Source organism: Nicotiana attenuata, chromosome 1 (assembly GCF_001879085.1).
Source record: "Nicotiana attenuata strain UT chromosome 1, NIATTr2, whole genome shotgun sequence".
NCBI lineage: Eukaryota > Viridiplantae > Streptophyta > Magnoliopsida > Solanales > Solanaceae > Nicotiana > Nicotiana attenuata.
The window spans coordinates 106291575-106311225 of record NC_031989.1 but is presented as its reverse complement, the minus strand read 5'-3'; the positions used below and the strand labels follow the sequence as shown (position 1 = coordinate 106311225).

Here is a 19651-nt window from a genome sequence, read left to right as displayed (position 1 = left end):
TATATTGATGATAATTGAATCAAATAGTGATGAATAATTTAAGGACTCAATTAAAAATATATTATTTTTAACACGAAATGTATTCTTACACTTAACAAAAGAAAAGTACCAATCAAACTAGAATGTAAAGGTAAAGCACTATACTAAAAGTGCAAACTATTAACATTTACCATTAAATTTTTGAAAATTTGTATAAAAATATACATACATACATATATATATATATATGTGTGTAATAATGAATTTGAAATAGCTACTCCTATAGTCGGTTTGGTTCGGTTTTTTTCTGATTAAAACCAAAACCAAACCAAATTTGATTGGTTTTTAAAATTCAAAACCCAAACCAAACCAAACCAAAAAGTATCGGTTTTTTTGGTCGGTTTGGTTTGGTTTTCGATTTGGTTCGGTTTTTCGGGTTTTTATGAACACCCCTAATTTTTAGTCTGTTCCAAAATAAATAGAATATTTTTAAATTTGGAAATAATTCAACTTTAAATTCTTCGTTTTACTCATTTTATCTTTGTTTGGCTCAAAAGTTATCGATATACTTTGCAAGCTTAAAAATAATCAAAAGTAAGAAAGGGTAAATCGTAATCAAATATAATATACCTAGAGATGAAAAATGAAGTTGTTGTTGTAGATCTAATAGTGATAATATGAACTCAAGAGAAAGTATTCGTTAGAGATAGCGATAGAGAGAGAGTATGAGAAAATGAGAGAGTTGTATTTTTCCAGAATAATCCCCTCCTTTTACAATGTGAAGGTCTCTCTTATATAATAAGAGACCTTCCTCGAAATAATCAAAAAGTTACAAAAACAGGCAACGTTTTCCTAGTGAAGACACTGAGTCCTAAATGATGTCGCTTTTGTCCCCACGTCCGAGTCGTACCCTTACGTTAGTTGGCGTATACTCACTGGGCGTACCCATTGGCGTAGAGACGCTGACGGTCAAATTTGACCCTATACAGTTAGTCCCTCCGCTCGTTGGAGACGCATTCGGTGGGCATCTTCAATGGGCGGAAATGCAAACCTCGGCTTAGGAGAATTTGACCTTGACCAGGGGCGGCAACATAAATGAGGTAAAATGTATGACGTTGTTGAGCCACTGACGCGTGGCTTTCTTTTTGGAATGACGTCATCGCCTGTATGCGTCATTATTATATTTGCCCCCGAGGCGGTTCAGAGGATGATGTGACATTTTGGTTTCCCGCGCACGTTTTGAATCATGACTCTTCGATTTCTGCGCAACTTATCCCTATAAATAGGAGAGAGGTTCGATTCGATTCAACTTTCAAACCTTCGGAAAGCATTTTCTGATTTACTCCTTTGTCTTTCTTTCCTGTAACCGTTATTTCGTGTGGGATTCCTCCACTTCTTTTGAAGTCATATTTCTCGTCGTTAGTGCATTATTTCCCAAACTGAATCATCATGGTAAAACGTAGTCNGCTTGAAGGGACCGCTCGCATGGCGTGTATCCACGGGCGCCCTATGATGACGTTGTACGCCGTTTCCTAGTTCATCACGTGGAAAGTTGTTTCCAGCGTGACTCCTCCTACTAAAACGGGCAGTGATATTTCTCCGGATGTCCGTTCCACTGCATTGTTAAAACCAGTTAGTGTTATGCAACGCAGTATTACCTTATCCTCGAGTCCCATTTGTACGAGGACCCTCGGGTGGATAATACAGGCGCCGCTTCCGTCGTCAATCATGATTCTTTTAACATCTGTATCAGCGATACGTAAAGTGATAACTAAAGCATCGTAATGAGGGAAAGACAAACCGTCGGCATCAGACTTATCGAAGGTGATACTATCTTCGAAGTCGTCATACCGTTCATGGGCGATGGTCCGCTTTAGTTTGTGCGTGGTGGCGAACTTGACGTGATTGATCGCTAAGTCGTCGCCGCCTCCGACGATCATGTTTATCGTGCGTGCTGGGGAGGGCGGCTTCGGCGGCCCGTGGGGTTGTTCCCGTCCGCGTCCCAAGTTGATTTTCCCTTTGTCACTGAGTAATTCCCTCAGGTATCCCTGGTTCAGCATCCTGACCACCTCTTGCCGTAGGCCTATGCAGTCTTCGGTTTTGTGTCCCCGTTCCTGATGGAACTCACATAGGACGTTTGATTTCCTTGTGGCAGGGTCTGATTTCATCTTCTGCGGCCACTGCACTTTGGTGCCCAGCTTCTCCAGTGCGTACACTATTTCTGAAGGAGACACACAAAAGTTATGGGCGGATAATAAAGGAGGCGTACCTCTTTCGTTTCGGAGTGGGGCGACGTGTCGCTGTAGCGCGTCCGTATGCCTTGGTGGTGGATGGGAGGATCTGGTGTATGGCTGGTGTCGGTCTTTGTTGGAGCGTGGGAGTTGTTCTCGCCGTCCTTCATTGCATCGATCCCTCCTTGTTTTTGAGTGTATCGTTGTTAGCCGTTGGGTTGGCCCATTAAGATCATCCTCGTCTGCTCGTACCTCAGCGCAATATGCGTTGTGGATTTCCTCCCATGTGGTAGGGGGATGTTTCATGAGGCAGCTTAGTAGCTTCTTGGTTGCCCTCGAACCATCCCTGTTTAGCCCGTTCTGGAAAGCGGCGACTGCCATACCTTCCGATACGTTTGGTAGACTCATCCTTACCCTATTAAACCTGGCTAGGAAGTCCCTGAGTCCCTCCCCTGCGGTTTGTCTGACGGTGAATATGTCGTTGACCCTTGCTTCCGCTTTATTTGCACCTGCATGGGCGGTGACGAACTTATCCGCCATTTCCTCGAATGTTGATATCGCCTTAGCTGGTAGCTGAGAGTACCACGTTAGGGCCCCTCCTGTCAACGTCTCACCAAACTTCTTCAGCAGCACCGATGGTACCTGTTCTTTTGATAGGTCGTTGCCCTTTACAGCAGTGACATAGTGGATTAAATGATCCTCGGGATCTGTGGTTCCATCATATACTTTCAAGTAGGGTGGCATCTTGAAGGTTTTTGGGATAGGGTGAGGGGCAGCTTCTTCAGTGTATGGTTGTTCAACGAACCTCCCCACGTCGCGTTTTGGTAGCAACTTGGGAGCGCCGGGGATCTTGTCTACCCTCTCCTGATGTTCTTTCATTTGGTCGCGGAGGCCCTGTTTTCATTCTCCATTTCTTCCATCTTCTTTAGGATGGCTGTTAGCCTGCCATCGTTGGTCTGTGCCTCGATGGGTTTGTTATTTGCTCGTGCAGCTTCAGGTTCACCCATGGCAATAGTGGTACCTACCGCTGGTATACACCCGTCGTTACTTTGCGGTGACTTCTCAACCAAGCCACTTAGAGTGCTTGTTAGCCATTCTTCCAGTAGCTTCTTGACCACCGAGGGTGCATCCTTAGCCGCAGATGTGGAAGCTCCTTTTTCATGCAAGATCGTCAGATCTTCGGATGGGGAAGATGAGATCTCTGCACCTGGCGTGGTGCTAGGGGTTGCATTCAAGATGGCCTCATCACCGGCCTCGTTGAGAGGATCAAGGAGATTGGTTGTAACACCCACTATCGCTTTCATTCTGGTGTTATTTTCAGCCATCTTTTGTTTTCGTGTGGTGTAGAGAATGGTAGTTGGTTGCTCTCTAGGTGGATACTATGATTTTGATTCTCGAAATCCCCACAGACGGCGCCAAATTATTTGGCTCAAAAGTTATCGATATACTTTGCAAGCTTAAAAACAATCAAAAGTAAGAAAGGGTAAATCATAATCAAATATAATAGACCTAGAGATGAAAAATGAAGTTGTTGTTGTAGATCTAGTAGTGATAATATGAACTCAAGAGAAAGTATTCGTTAGAGATAGCGATAGAGAGAGAGAGAGTATGAGAAAATGAGAGAGTTGTATTGTTCCAGAATAATCCCCTCCTTTTACAATGTGAAGGCCTCCTTTATATAATAAGAGACCTTCCTTGAAATAATCAAAAAGTTACAAAAACAGGCAACGTTTTCCTAGTGAAGACACTGAGTCCTAAACGATGTCGCTTTTGTCCCCACGTCCGAGTCGTACCCTTACATTAGTTGGCTATACTCACTGGGCGTACCCATTGGCGTAGAGACGCTGACGATCAAATTTGACCCTATACAATCTTTAATGAGAAATTTTTATAATTACACAAATATCATTGCCCCATAAAGCTTTTACCCCTTAGGGGTCGTTTGGTAGGGTGCATAAGAATAATGCTGAATAGGGTGTATTAGTAATGCTGGTATTAGTTATGCCTGCATTAGTTATGCTAGTATTAGCTATGCTAACATATTTCTTATCCATTGTTTGGTTTGATGTATTAAAGCATTGCACAATTTCTAAAAGAATTATTTGTTTACAAAAATGTCCTCAAAACCAGTCTAACTTTTTAAAAGAAACATATGTTGAAAAGGTTTTTATATGAAAAAGTTTAAAAATAATTATTTAATTTGTCTACCTACTAAATATTTATTTATAAAAAAAAATATATATATATATGCTAAGCATTTATTTATTTACTAGAGATATAATTTTATTTTTCACTATTTGGATTATTTTAAACTTGCATTAATATAATAACTAGCATATTTTAATCAGGCATAAATTTTGAAGAACAATTTTATCTTTAACTAAGTTAATGCATGCATTAAAAGCCATTGCATTGCTAATTTTATGGTTTTCTATATGCATAGGATAATACCAAATAGGATGTATAACTAATGCTTGCATTTCTAATGCATAGGTTCAAAATGTCTATCAAACAAGGTATTATTAATACATAAAGCTAATGCATGCATTATTTTATCTAATGCATCCTACCAAACGACTTCTTAAACATTTAAGATCATAAGTTTCAAAAAGAAAAATTCTAAAATTTTGTATCGAGTTAAATTACTTCATCTAAATTGAAACGGACGAAAGAAATATAGAATTTCATGGAAAGAAAAAAAATAATGAGCAGACGGTAAAGATGGACTTTTGACACAACAGTGGAGAGTGGGACAGAGTCTTTTTACAACTGTAGGGACCTCCAACTGCGAATCCGAGTAGTAAAGTATTCCCTCCGGTCTAAAATAATAAATAATTTTTTCGAATTTTAAGAATGAGTTAATTATTTTTTTTCTATATTGTCCCTGGAGTAAATAATGTTGGAATATGTGTTAGGAGTGTTTATGTGAGATAATAAAGGTTAATATGATTAATTCTATTATTAATTAATGTTAAAAGATAGATTTCTTAATCTGTATGAAAACATTCAAAAAATCACTTATTTTGGACCGGAGAGAATAGTAAGTACATTTACAGTGAGGAAAACTAATCTGTACATTCTGTCGGAAATGAGAAAATCCTCTTCAAGTTTTGAACCCGACGCGTGTATGTGCCCGTCGAATCTTGTTTTGTGTCAGAGAGATAAGTAAGCACAGACTATCTAATACTCCCTCTCTTTTAGTTTATGTGAACTTATTTTTCTTTTTGGTCTGTTCTAAAAAAAATAATTTCTTTCTAAATAATTTAATTTAAACTTATAATTATACCTCTTAATGAAAAATTTTTATAATCACACAAATAATTTGAACCCTTTTAAGTTGCTTAGGATCACAAATTTCACCGATTATTTATATTTATTCGTCATCGATAATAATCCTCTATAATAGTGAAATCATACACTTTCAATATGGACAGATTACATTAATCCACATATCGCCTCCGCTACCACTAAACATTTCCCCTTAATTTTAAATATCATATTTATTCAACTATTTGAATTTCAATATTTTTTTTTATAAAGTTCGCTTGGACATAAAAGTGTAATTTAAATGATCTGACCAGAGCTGTAAAAAGAAAAAACTCAAACCTGAAGAGACTTTGGTGAATAAATAGAGAGAGAAAAGGGCTGATTTTGATCTGCAGAGAAAAGGAATGGCAACATTTGGAGGGACAACACAGAAGTGTAAGGCTTGTGAGAAAACAGTGTACTTGGTGGATCAGCTTACTGCTGACAATAAGGTCTATCATAAAGCTTGTTTCAGATGCCACCATTGCAAGGGTACTCTCAAGGTCATATTCATCTTAATTATGCTTTTTACTTAATTTCTACTTGCTTCACATCATATTTATATGTTAAACCACACCTATTTCCTACTCTAGATATATAACAATTTCGAGCATGCTTCTATTTTCTAATTAATTTATTCAGAGGAGTTATTTAGGGTTCTTTTCATCATCTTGGTCTATCGGAAATAGTCTCTCGGCCTCATTGGGATAGAGGTAAGGTCTACGTACACACTACCCTCTCCATACCCCACTTGTAAGATTTTACTGGGTCGTTGTTGTTGTTATTAGGAGTTATTTAGGTTTGTTACTCTTTTTTGGCATGACATGAGTTTAAAAGGAGTAACATGGTAGTTGTTGAGTAGTTTTTATTGTTGATGTAATTTTTGAGAGGAGTGTGCAAGTTGCAACCATCAACCTGCAACTTCAATCCCTAACTGTGCTTTGCTAGAACTGAATGAGTGGTTTGATTTGGGAGATCATGATGAGATAGAGAATTGAACTAATGGATGCCTTTTCCATTAGGTTATGTTTCTCAGATTGTTTTGACTTGCCCCTTTCAAAGGTTTGAGTACTGGATACTATCCCCCCTTGTGTAAATGATAACCAAGGGAACTCTCTGCAATTGTAAGGGAAGAGTAATAAGGCAAAAGATTATGTAACTTGACAGTGATTAGAAATCTAAGGATTGGAGATAATTATCTCTGCTCTCCCACTATCATAAAATTTTGACAACACTAGACCGTGATATGTGAAATTTATTGGGTTAAATATTCATACAAACATCGAAATGAGATTCACCGCCTTGTATAAGTTTCATATGATCTATTAAGGGGAAGAAAGTTTTTCTTCTTCTTAGTGTGTCACTGTCAATGTCATTCCAACTACTATTGAGTTGTTTGTGTTCCTATTTCCGCCCATCTGCATGCTAATTGGGACTCCTGATTTATTAGTTGACATTATTCCCCTTTCAAACATGCTTAATACTAAGAAATTACAACTATGAAGTGGATATCTGTTTTTCGAGTTATTGTATTCTTCAAAGAGAGAACACTTTCAACAACAACAACAACAACAACATACCCAGTAAAATCCCACTAGTGGGGTAAAGAGAGAACACTTTCATTGGATCATTTAGGATTTTATTGAAGAATCATTTATTCAGGTCATATTTGGATGCTCTGGCAGATCATTCTGCTTTTCCTTATTATCTTTTTACCCTGATATCTTAGATCCTTGAGTGTTATCTTAGTTTCTTTTTCCTAAAGCATTGTGTACTGTCAAAGAATTTGGTCAAAAATATTCACTTCTAATGGATCTGAAAAAACGTTATAACACTTAATCATGGTTTTAATATTAATTTTTGAGCTTTTTTTGGCTGAAATTACACTTTTAAACCTTACTTTTTTTGGCAAAGATTCTTGTATTTAGTTGAAGCATGAATTCACGTCTGCCGACGTTTTGAAAACAAGAAAACCAAAATCTTTTATCTTATGATTCTTGTTCTACTGCACAAGGGCTGCCATTTCTTTGGAGTATGAAATCTTTGCCAGATATGAATTATAGATGAGCAGGCAATGGATAGCTCTGGTTTTGGTTGCATATGAGTCAAAACATATTTCTGACTTAGTGAACAACAAACACTGAATCCCGCTTCCCCTGAGGCATGGGTATGGGTGAAGAATATGTGAGCTCTGGTCATCTTCTTCTTCTTCTTATAGGGTGCAAATACGCAAGAATGTTGATATGTATATAAGAGCATGAGAAGACATTCCATCAAAATCATCATCTGCGTAAAACCTTTGCTTTACACTCTTTACCTGAGAAGTTAAGCGGGGTATTTGCAATTGCTTCCCCTTCTCAAAAGTTACCGTACTAACTCTATTGATTTTGAACCTTGACTTCACCTATCAGTATTTATGCTAGTGCAATGGTTGCCCAACTCTAATTTGGGGAGGCCATGAGACTTTTTATTTCTTATAACTCTGTCGGCGTGGTAATCTATGTCGGAAGTGCTATTTGAATTAGTCATACACATGAACAGTACAGAACAAACTGCTACTGCTAGGGTAGAGATCTAGTATTTAGAGTATATAGAATCTCCATATTCTCCTTTGCATCTTTAGCATCAATGAAGCATCTTGTTTTCATGTGGTTAAATGTCTGGATCTTATTTTCTTGTCATTTTTAATGTTCTGCAGCTGAGTAATTATAACTCCTTCGAAGGAGTATTGTACTGTCGGCCTCACTTCGATCAACTATTCAAAATGACAGGAAGCCTGGATAAGAGTTTTGAAGGTTGTTATAGTTGGCGAGTTGATATTTCTTCTATTTCAGTTTTCCATCACTCCTCCTTCTAAAACTTGTCTTCTTACTTGTTGTTTCTTATTTTTTTAGGGGCTCCAAAAATAGTCAGGGAACGATCCGCTGATCAGGTATTCCATGATTTTCGCATTTAAAGATACTCCACGATCACTACTTTCAAGACTCTTCCTCGAGCATCTTAAAGTATATGACAATATTGTCCGTTTCATTTTACCAGCTGATATTATAATTAATTGTCTCATTTAATCTCCCAGGGACAATCAAACAGCAAGGTTTCGAGTTTGTTTGGCGGAACTCAAGATAAATGTGTTGCTTGCAAGAAAACTGTCTACCCCCTGGAAAAGGTATTAAAAGTTGCTTTTATTGAAATGGTAAATTAATCGGAGAAAAACACAGAGAGACAGATTAGGCCATTTCAAATTAATTTAATACGTATCCGAAAAAGCTCTCTCAGAAAGCCATGTGTGAGTGCCTCTAAGTTGGCATTCAATTGTCTTATGATCTTATCACCTGATAATAAGTTCTCATTGTTGAATTGCCCAACTGAAGTGCTCTTTTTTTTTGCTACCAAGTGTTACCATCTAGTGTTAGGGGTGAGAATCTCACACAATAGGTGTAGGTTCAATTTTCACGGTTCTCTTTCTCCCTTCTCCTTCCCTGATCCCTGAACGTAGTCGAAAAAAATTTAAAGATAAAGATGTTTACGGATTGTCTCTGCTGCTTTTACAGGTAGCAGTGGATGGAACTTCATACCACAGGGCTTGTTTCAAATGTAGCCATGGGGGATGTGTGATCAGTCCATCAAACTATGTAGCTCATGAACATAAGCTATACTGTAGGCACCATCACACTCAACTCTTCAAGGAGAGAGGTAACTTCAGCCAAATGGAAGACCATGACAAAATTAAAGGGGTGAGTGAGAACACAAAAGCATAGAGTCTTGCCTTGAACATTTCCATGTTGACTTGAGTTTGAAATATAAAGGGTAATCGGCTTTCAGTTGAGAGCTGGACCAGTTTGTTGTACTGGTTAACACATACATCAAGAGTTATCAGTCACCTATGTCTATATATGGCATATCTTCATAGAGGAATTCCGTTCGTGTTGCTTTTTAGTTCCGTGGATGTGTGCTTTAATTATAATACAATTTACTTTTTACTAAACGCGTGTACAATGTAATAGCTCATGTGGTTGTTTGAAAATTTTCATGGCATTTTATGAGAGTCTACTCCCCCTAGTTGATGAATTGAGATTCGCGTTTCCATTTTCTTTAGTGGTTTATTGGTTTTATCTTTTACGCCAGGGACTTCGAATGTTAACTCTTTACCATTGATATTATCTGCAACAAGGTTTTGAAAAGCTTTCTGATTAGAGATATAACCAATTTAATATGAGTGAGTCAAACAAGAGTCATACTATTTGAAAAGCATAGTTGTGTTATTTGGAGATATCATTCTTATTCTTGTGCCTTTTGAGGCGAAAGCAAAAATGGAGGAAAAACAAAAGGAGAGGACTGGGTGAGGGGGAGAAAGCACTATCTTTTGCTTATGAAATCTTTGCTGGGAAATCCAAAAGAGAAAATAGGTTCCAATGGCCCCATTTATTCCAGTGCAACAAAGATGGATGATATGATTACTTGAAGTCAAAATTGCATGAAGCATGATTATTCCAAGTATTGCTAAACCTTTACTCAGTTATGTCCTATATTCATTATATCAGCCACAAAGAATACTTTTAAAATAAAAAAAAAGGTATATGTATCCAGCTAATGATCTAGCAAATTATGTTTCCCACTACATGTAGCATCATCTTCTTGTACGATTGTGTTAGTAGCTCTTCAATATAAAAATGGTGGAAATGCTGGACCTTTGCATTCTTTAAAGAATGTTGACGTGAGTTCCTTGCTGCTACCACTGGCCGGGCAAACCATTAAAAATAAGTCTTGAATGAGTTTTATGCCTTTATGCTACTTTTTCTTCTTCTTCTTCTTCTTCTTTTATTAACGACGGTAGTGTTCGTGCCAGCTTACATGTACCTCGATTATTTTACTAGTACAGTAGTACTGTTGCTTTCACCTGTACAAGTACCAGATAACTCTGCACCTTTGTCGGATTTGAACATGAGAGTTCATATGCTTATTTCATATATATATACATATATATTTATCAATTTAACTATAGTTAAAGTGATAAATTCTCACTTTAATTTGTACACAACATGTTTGTGAGTATTTCTCTTGTTAAAATTTGGTAAAAATAATACAAGGCACAACCTTCTCATTTTTTCCAAGAACAGAAGAACTATCAAAGAAAAGGAAAAAGACAAAACAGAGAAAGTTGGACCCAAAGTATGTGACTCAAACACTATTATTGATGGTTTCATTATCAGCAGATGAATCAGACACAAGAGATCATATCCTTGTAACCTGCAGGGTCAAGAAATCTGATTGGACTATGTAGAGAATGATTAGAGAGCATTTCATGAACATTTGAGGTTTGACTAGGTCTTAGTTGCAAATCAAAAGCATTATGAGGTTCCCCATATCTTAACAGACAATAATGCACGCATGCACTTGATGCTTTTGCCCTGCAGCTGTCTCCTTTCTTTCCTTTTTGTCCTTCCTTTTTAGCCTTTCACCTGTTCTTTCACCACTCTCAAATCATATTTTTTCTTTTCATTTGCTCTTTTGTTTAGTCACAGATGTTAGCCACAATTTGAACCCGGATTATAATATTAATCCTCTTAAGTTATCGGATTCTAAATGATAGAAAACATCGGGATCCCTCCTAATTTGGCGACTTCTATTCTATACTCATTTAAACTTTACGTTGGCATATTTACCCCCCTCAACTTTGCAATTTGATAGCCACGACCCCCCCTGAACGCTGATAACCCATGAAAGTGTGACACATGCACTACCACATGAATTTTATTTTATGTAATATTTTCTTAGAATAAAATATATATATTTTTACCTTTTTAAGTCCATCAATTATTTAAATTATTTTTTTCGGGTTAAATCTGTAGAAAAAAATTTGGAACAATCTTATTATGACTATAATTTTTTTTATTTAGCTAAAGATAATGATATTCTAATCAAGTTATTTTTATTTATTTGGCCATAAAAAAAATAAATATACCGTTAGAATAAATAATTATTGCATCTAAACAAGAAGAAAGAAAAAAAAGTACATTGTTGGTTTGTTTTACATTCTTCACTACTCTCGAGGGCATTGTCCAAGCATTGGTTTGTTTTACATTCTTGTCAATTCCCGTCATTTATCTCTAAGCTAATCAATTGGTATTAAGTGAAATCACGTATCCTTAAAATCACATTACAAATTTAATTGTTACTCGATTTTTAGGATAAACACTAATAACTCGCCAAACGAAAACGTTATGATACGTCACTCTAACAGTAAAGCAATAAGAACTAGAATTTGTACAAGTGAAAAGTAACAATCTATAGATTAATTTGATCCTCATGCACCAAGCCAATTGACATGCTCATTCAACGATCTCGGATTTTAGTTCAAGGAGCATTAAAAAAAGAGAAAGCAGGTGTTATTTCGCTCTTAAAGTAACATATTGGTTGATCAACGCACATGGTAGGAGAATCATTACTCTGTTTGAATGATCCATTCCATTAGATATATCCATTTATCTTATTAACTTTTCAATTAAACAAAATTTGGTGCTTATAAGTAATTTCAATTGAATAAGTGCATCCAAACAATAAATGTAGGAGATCTTATTTATCGTTTTTCCTTTGCTATACATGTGACTAATTCCGCATAAGCTACTCTTAACTTGAATTTGAGAAACCACCAATTCCATCTCCTGAACTTATAATCTGGCATCATTTTTGCTCCTGAGAATAATTGGACTCTCTTTAATCAAACATTGAAGCATTACAAATCAGCCTGCAACCTCAGATATGCTCTGCAATGAGGGATGCCAAGCTCTTGATTTTGCACCTATAGACTTTCGATGTTTAACCTGAAAATTTAATCAGCTCGTAAATTATTTGAAGTATGTTCTTTCTTTGAAATACAAAGGAAATTAAGTTTGTGAATTTGGAAGATGAATATTTACCTGTTTAGAGTTGTCCTGAACAGATGTTCTAACACCTGCCTTAGAATGTAATATCTGTGTCATTTTGTCCTCTGAATATTCAAACTGTTTCTGCTTTGCATACTTCTTGGCACACAATCCTTTCATTACCTCTGTGTATAATCAAGAAAAAGGTGTAACTACATAACACATCAACAACCAAGATAATTGAGTAGTTAACCTAGAAAATGACCAACCTTGAGCAGTAACTAGTCTGTAAATATGACCAAGAACAAGGGTATCAGTTGGCTTGAGAACCTTTATTCGCGTAATTCGTATCGGGCTAATATTACTGTTGGTAGTTGTTTTGTTTGAGGGTGGGGACATAGTGGTGGTGGTGCTGAGAAGAAGAGCAACATAATGGCCCGGATTCATCTTCATAATTTGGCGAGCAGTTACTGCAGAATAATGCTTTTCCACTTTACCATTGGGGTGTTGTATGAGCAAAGCTGCATTATCAATAGTTTGGCAATTCCCCATCTCTCTCGCGCGCTCTCTCTCTCTCTCTAGATAGTGAAATGAGCAGACAAAGCACGGACTGTCTCTCTGTAGCTACACACACCAAGCTACCTATCCCCATTATATATAAAGAATTTAAGTACACCTTTGGGCGAGTTCGGAACCTAAATGTGATTCTTTAGGACTCAAAATACTTTTTTAAGTGTAAAAAGAAAAAGTTACATTTCTACATAAAACGCGATTCTTTACCGCGTTTTATATAGAACGCGGTAACAAATTGCGATTTACAGCAAGTATATAAAACGCAGTAATGAACCGCGCTTTACATGTTTAAGTACCATCCCCTCCCCTTTCCCCCACGTTTCTGAACAGACTCTTCTCCCCCATTTATAAAACCATAGCACAGGCCCCCCACCCCCCCCCCCCCTCACCATTAAAACGATAAAAAACTCGAGTGGACCCTACCCGTCCCACAAAAACTAATCAAAGTTGGTCCCACATCCTAGCCAAGCCTTCTATTGTTGTGAGTTGCTTGTTTCGGAGTCAAATTTTCAAATCTTCAACTTTCCGAAAAATATAAATCGAGATATTCCGATTTAATTTATGTCCAAACTCGTATAAATAATAAATATTAGTTGTTTTGAATGTGTTGTATGTTGTGTTGTATTTTTTTTTTTTTTTGCGATTAAATTGGTATGTTATTTTTATCCGGACTAAGATATTAATGTTGTAAAAAAATATGTAAAAATTATGAAATCGTTATTATTTGTTAATAAAAATGTTAATAAATTACTATTACTATTTTATATGTATTTTTGTGATTACAATGTATTTGTTGTATTTTATCTGGTTTAAATTATTTTTTTGCTTAAAGACTAGTAAATCGGATTCCTTTTATGTGGACGTCCCTGCTTATGTGGCGCCAGAGCACTACCATCGGGGTAGGCCTGTCCCACGCGCGAGGGGACGGGCTCGAGGCAGGATTGTCCCACGAGGCAGGGGTGCCCCACGGGGTCGTTGGGGCCGGCGAGGAGGTGGTCCCCAGCAAGGGGGCGTTGAGGCACCTGATTAGGATGTTGGAGCTGATCTGCCGGGTTACCTCCCTCAGCCAGACGAGCATCCCAGCAGCATGCCGTCGTACAGCCTTCAGCTGGCGCTGACTCTAGCGGCATCGCATGTGACCCCATCAGATCCATTATTGATCACGGGCACGAGCATTTTCGGAGATTGGGAGCAGTTTTTTTCAGGCCCATCGACCGCTACTGAGGATCGGCCGACCCGAGATGTGGATGGTGGGCGCCGGCTGAGTTTTGGTTCATCGTCGACGGGTGTTGTGGATCTTTCACAGGCGCATGTATGTTTGTATTACTATTAAATTTTAATTTATTTTTATCTCGTTGATTCTCCATAAATAACTTTATAATTTTCTTATTAAGGCTTCATCCTAGCCCGTCACGGAGGCCACTTTGTGCGATGCTGAGCAGGACCCCACGGATGCTTATATTCAGGAGCCCGACGAGACCATGATAAGAAATTTTTTTTTACTTAACACGTATATTAATAATATATATTTTCATATACTGAGCTGACTTATTATTTTGTAGGTTGCTGATGGACCAACAACATAAAGATATACTACTACACTTAACACATACATGTCATTGTTTAGTCACCACCGCCTAGTATTCTCTGCTCCAACCACTTAAATTTTTCTTCCAGCTTATTTTTTTCTTCTTCCACCTCTTTGAGTTTCTCCTTCAACTCCGCAACTTCTCGTTTGTATTCTCGTTCATATTCCCACTGTTTTTTGGTCAAATCATGAAGATACTGCAAAGAATCTTTATAGTATTCCTGCTGACAGGGTTCATCAATCCATACCTCAAAATTGCAAACAGGTTCGTCGGGAACCCTATAAAACTTGTTCACACACATCCAGTAGCGGCGTCCAACTTCACCATCATCCCAACAGCCTTTCATCATGCATTTTTTACCGCACTCGCACCTTGGTACATAAAGGCGTTCAGACATTTGTTAAAGCATAAAAAAAACCTTGCTTTTATGGATAGTTTTGCTATTGGTTATTGTTAAGCGCAGAAAATAACTAGAATGCGCCTGTTATTTGTAGGCAAGGCAACACACAAAACGTAATAATTAACCGCGTTATATATATTCACGTAAAACGTAGTATTTAACCGCGCTATGCTTGGCGTGTTAAAGATTCTTTCTGATACAAAATAGCTTTTTCGCAGTCGGGCAGCTTTTCAGAACGACAAGACAACACATAAAACGTAGTATTCAACCGCGCTATATATATTCACGCAAAACGTAGTATTTAACCGCGCTATGCTTGGCGTGTTAAAGATTCTTTCTGATACAAAATAGCTTTTTCGCAGTTGGGCAGCTTTTCAGAACGACAAGACAACACACAAAATGTAGTATTTAACCGCGCTATATATATTCATACAAAACGTAGTATTTAACCACGCTATATATGGCGTGTTAAAGATTCTTTCTGATACAAAACAGCTTTTTTGCAGTCGGGCAGCTTTTCAGAACGACAAAACAACACACAAAACGTAGCACCGCGTTATATATATTCACACAAAATGTAGTATTTAACCGCGCCATATATGGCGTGTTAAATATTCTTTCTGAAACGAAACAGCTTTTTCGCAGTCGGGCAGCTTTTCAGATTGACAAGACAACACACAAAACGTAGTATTCAACCGCGCTATATATGTTCACTTATTTATCAAACATCTTCCTCCTCTGACAGTGTAGTTTTCTAATAATTTTAGAGTGAAACTCGAAAGTGAACGTTAAAATTTTCCGTTTTTTAATCCAATACTATTTTTGATTACATGAACGGGAGGGAGAAATTCATTAATTTACTCAACTGAAAAAAGTTAAATATCAATAAGATGTAACAAGGCTGTGGAAACATAATTTTATTTGATACATCTTGCAACATAAACAAGTGCAGACACTTATTATAAAAAACATTACAAAAACAAAACACTAGGTGTATCCTTGATAGTTGGGTACATTAGACGAACTTGCACCAGGAGCTGGATTACCACCGCCACCCAAACCAGCTGAAGGACATTTACGACGGTCGTGTCCTGTTTGCGAGCATATGCCATATTTACGCGCATAAACGATATCACCAACATCCATTTGGTTACGTATACGCGTTCTCTTTTGCACTTGTAGCTTCCGCAAATAGTCCTTGTTACACAGCATTTTAAATGGTTCCGACGGCCAATAATGCTCCGCACCCAATGGCTGCAACTGCCCACTATATGTGTTTACCTATGCAGCAATACTGTATTGCCTATCAATATAGTTGGTTGCCCCTAAACCTATTTGTTGAAAGAACTTCATGGCATGTGAGCACGGCATATGGTAGATGGTCCATTTCCCACATGAACACAACTTACTGGCTTCATTTACGGTGTGTAGATTATTCCCCCGGTGTTGACAGATAGCGGTGCGAACTTCAAAAACACCCCGATCGTGATCATACTGTAAATAAGAATGCCAATGTGCTCGCCTCCTGTAGTATGCATAGGGTTCCTGCCATTCAGGCAAATGCTGTACAGAACTTAAAATACCACCATGCCGATCAGATATTAGATAAATACCTGAACATTGTTTGACAACGTGCTGCTTCAAGTGGTTCAAAATAGCGTCCACGTCTCTTCGCTTTCATTGGCATAAATGGCAAAAGCTAGTGGAAATATTTGTCCATTGGCATCTACTGCAACGGCGATCAACAACTTAATATCATACTTTCCATAGACATGAGTACCGTCTATGAAAATTACCGGACGGCAATGCACAAAATCATCAATTGCTGGTTTAAATGCCCAGAACACGTATCTGAATATATATTTCGGTATTCCTGGACTCCGCTCATGCTTCCATTCAACAACAGTCCCGGGGTTAAAGTGTTTCAGTACGGCCATGTACCTGGGTAGAGATGAAAATAACTTATCCCAGTCACCATAAATAATTGCAAATGCACGTCTGCGCCCGAGATATGCCTTTCTTTAGGTAATAGTACACCCATATTCCTGGTGGACGGATGTAATACACTCTTTGATCTTGTACCTAATGGACACTTCCAAGTGTGGAATCAAGATAAAAGAAATCAAGTCAATATCCAAGTTGAAGTGATTCTCATTGAATGTGTCCATTTTACAAACGTGGGTGCTAATATATTTACCCACTTTCCACAACCCTGTTTCCTTCTTGCTCGCACGCAGCATCCAGTTACAACTATTGAGATAAATGATGTAATGTGAGAGACGGGTAGTTTAGTCTATTTAAAGGATAGAAGATTATTGAGTGGTTAGTTAGTTAACACTGTATGTGGGTAGTTAGCAAAGTAGTTAGATTGGTTATTAGTAGTTTGTATATATATACGATTACTCAGCTAATGAAAACCAGAACTTTCATTTCTCTTCTCTACTGTTACATTCTTCCTAATGCTCTTCTCTTCTCTCTTCTCTCTTCCTCAACCAGTTAGGGCTTAATCCTCTCACACTCGATCTCCATTTCAGCATGGTATCAAAGCTTGAGCATTGAATCGAAGCTCACAAATCGATCCTTCTCTTCTCCGTTTACTCTGTTTCTGTCTGTTTCTACAGTCTCATAAATTGAGATCTTATCTCTCTGGTGCTAGATCCAAATTGATTAAGAATGGAAATTGATAACTTAGATCATGAAAATGCAACAATCATAGCTGAAAATGCATGACATACATCCTCCGACGACGAATAGAAGGAGTTACAGTTGCAGTCACTCATCCGCTATACCTAGCTCCGGGCGATACAAGTGGAATCTCATTTCAGCTAACTGGCACTTATAATTACTCTTTATGGCACAGATCTATGATAATTGCTTTGCTTGGTCGTAATAAACTAGGAATTGTTGATGGCAGGTGGCCAAAGGAACGATTCCGTGAGAAATATTGGTATCAACGGGAACGATGTAATGCAATTGTGTTGTCATAGCTAATGAACTCAGTTGCACCAACTTTAATCAGTGGTATTGCTTATGCCAAAAATGCACAGAAGGTGTGGATGGATCTACAAGAGAGTTTGACAAAGTGAATGACACTCGCTGCTACAATCTGCACAAGGAAATTTCTACCCTAAGTCAAGGTACTTCCTCTATTTCTGTCTATTACTCAAAGCTAAAGGATTTTTGGGATGAATCTTAGTTTGTTATACCCACTCCTGACTGTGACTGTGCCAAAACAAAGGAGTTTATTGTTCACTTACGAAAACAAAAGGTGTACCAATTCTTAATGGGCTTGAATGATTCCTATTCTCAAGCTCGTTGTCAAATACTAATGATGAAGCCATTACCCTCAGTAAATCAAGCATATGCAATGCTTATGAGTGATGAAAGCCAAAGGGCTGTAGCTGCTTCTGCTGGTATTTCAGGATCCTCACCAGTTGTAAATGCCACTCATTCTTATGAGTCAATTGCCCTATATAGTGCTAAACCTAGCTTTAATCCAAAATTTAGGAAGAACTACAATGTTCAGTGTGATTTTTGTAAAATGAAGGGTCATAGCAAAGAGAATTGCTACAAAATAATAGGTTACCCATCAGATCATAAATTCAAAAAGAAAGGGGGTGCTGGAGCCTATAATGCAGTAGTGGAACATGGATACACCATGCCTTTGTATTCCAATAATGCTCCACAACAGGTTCTTCAGCAAGCTTGAATGCCTACATATCAACAAGCCCAACAAATCATGACTCAAGGAGTGGAGTATTCTCCTGTTGTGAATCATACACAGGGTCAATCTAGCACTCAAGCTCTAGCAGGTCCTCCTCTATGCAAGCACAAAAACCATACACAGATTCCTCTCCACAGGCCCAAGGAAGTGGATTTCCTTTCACTAAAGAGCAGTATGACCAGATAATGCAGATTCTGAACAACTCAACTTCTACTTCCTCCGCTCAAGCAAATACAACAGGTACTAGCACTGCTCTCTTAGCATCTACTACTCCACAAGAGTGGATTATTGATACTGGAGCAACTAATCATATGGTGTCAGGTGCTAACTTGCTTACTAAGCCATCTATAATTACTCCTACTAAGCTTAGGACAGTCTTGTTACCTAATGGAGAGGTCACCCCAGTTGCACATACTGGTGATAGCAATATTTCAGACAGAAGCACACTTAAAGATGTCTTCTATGTTCCTCAGTTCAAGTTCAACTTATTATCAGTCTCCAAAGCAACAAGAGACCTAAAATGCTTTGCTTCCTTTTATCATGACTTTTGTGTCTTTCAGGATCTCTTCACTGGCAGGGTGATGGAGATTGGTAGAGAAAGAGATGGTTTATATTTCCTACAGAGATATGGTGGGAAGAGGTTCACTGCAGTGTCATTAGGTGCTGCTGGAATAAGGACAAGACAGGGTGTCACCACAGTTGATGTTGCCTTGTGGCATAAGAGACTAGGACATGTATCTAGCATTGTTCTTAGGAAATTGTTTGGTACTAAACTAGCTATTATTACTGATACTATCAATAAGTGCAGTGTTTGTCCTTGTGCTAGACAAACCAGATTGCCGTTTCCATCCAGTAGTATTAAGACTATTGCTGCATTTGATCTACTACATTTTGATGTTTGGGGTCTATATAACTGCGCAACTTATGATGGCAATAGATACTTTCTGACAGTTGTTGATGATTTTACCAGGATGACTTGGATTGTT

At 37.9% G+C, this 19651-nt stretch overlaps 2 protein-coding genes across 2 annotated transcripts; one reads left to right on the top strand and one right to left on the bottom strand.

Moving 5' to 3' along the window:
- LOC109231657 (LIM domain-containing protein WLIM1-like) lies at positions 5612–9588 on the top strand. Its single transcript, XM_019397303.1, has 5 exons — positions 5612–6019; positions 8215–8311; positions 8411–8448; positions 8593–8682; positions 9068–9588. Exons 1-5 carry the CDS (start codon positions 5882–5884, stop codon positions 9272–9274), a joined length of 570 nt encoding a protein of 189 aa, XP_019252848.1. The 5' UTR covers positions 5612–5881; the 3' UTR covers positions 9275–9588.
- LOC109241989 lies at positions 11963–13263 on the bottom strand. The gene is made up of 3 exons (XM_019408819.1): positions 12649–13263; positions 12434–12564; positions 11963–12337 (listed from the first exon to the last, which is right to left on the bottom strand). Exons 1-3 carry the CDS (start codon positions 12929–12931, stop codon positions 12257–12259), a joined length of 495 nt encoding a protein of 164 aa, XP_019264364.1. The 5' UTR covers positions 12932–13263; the 3' UTR covers positions 11963–12256.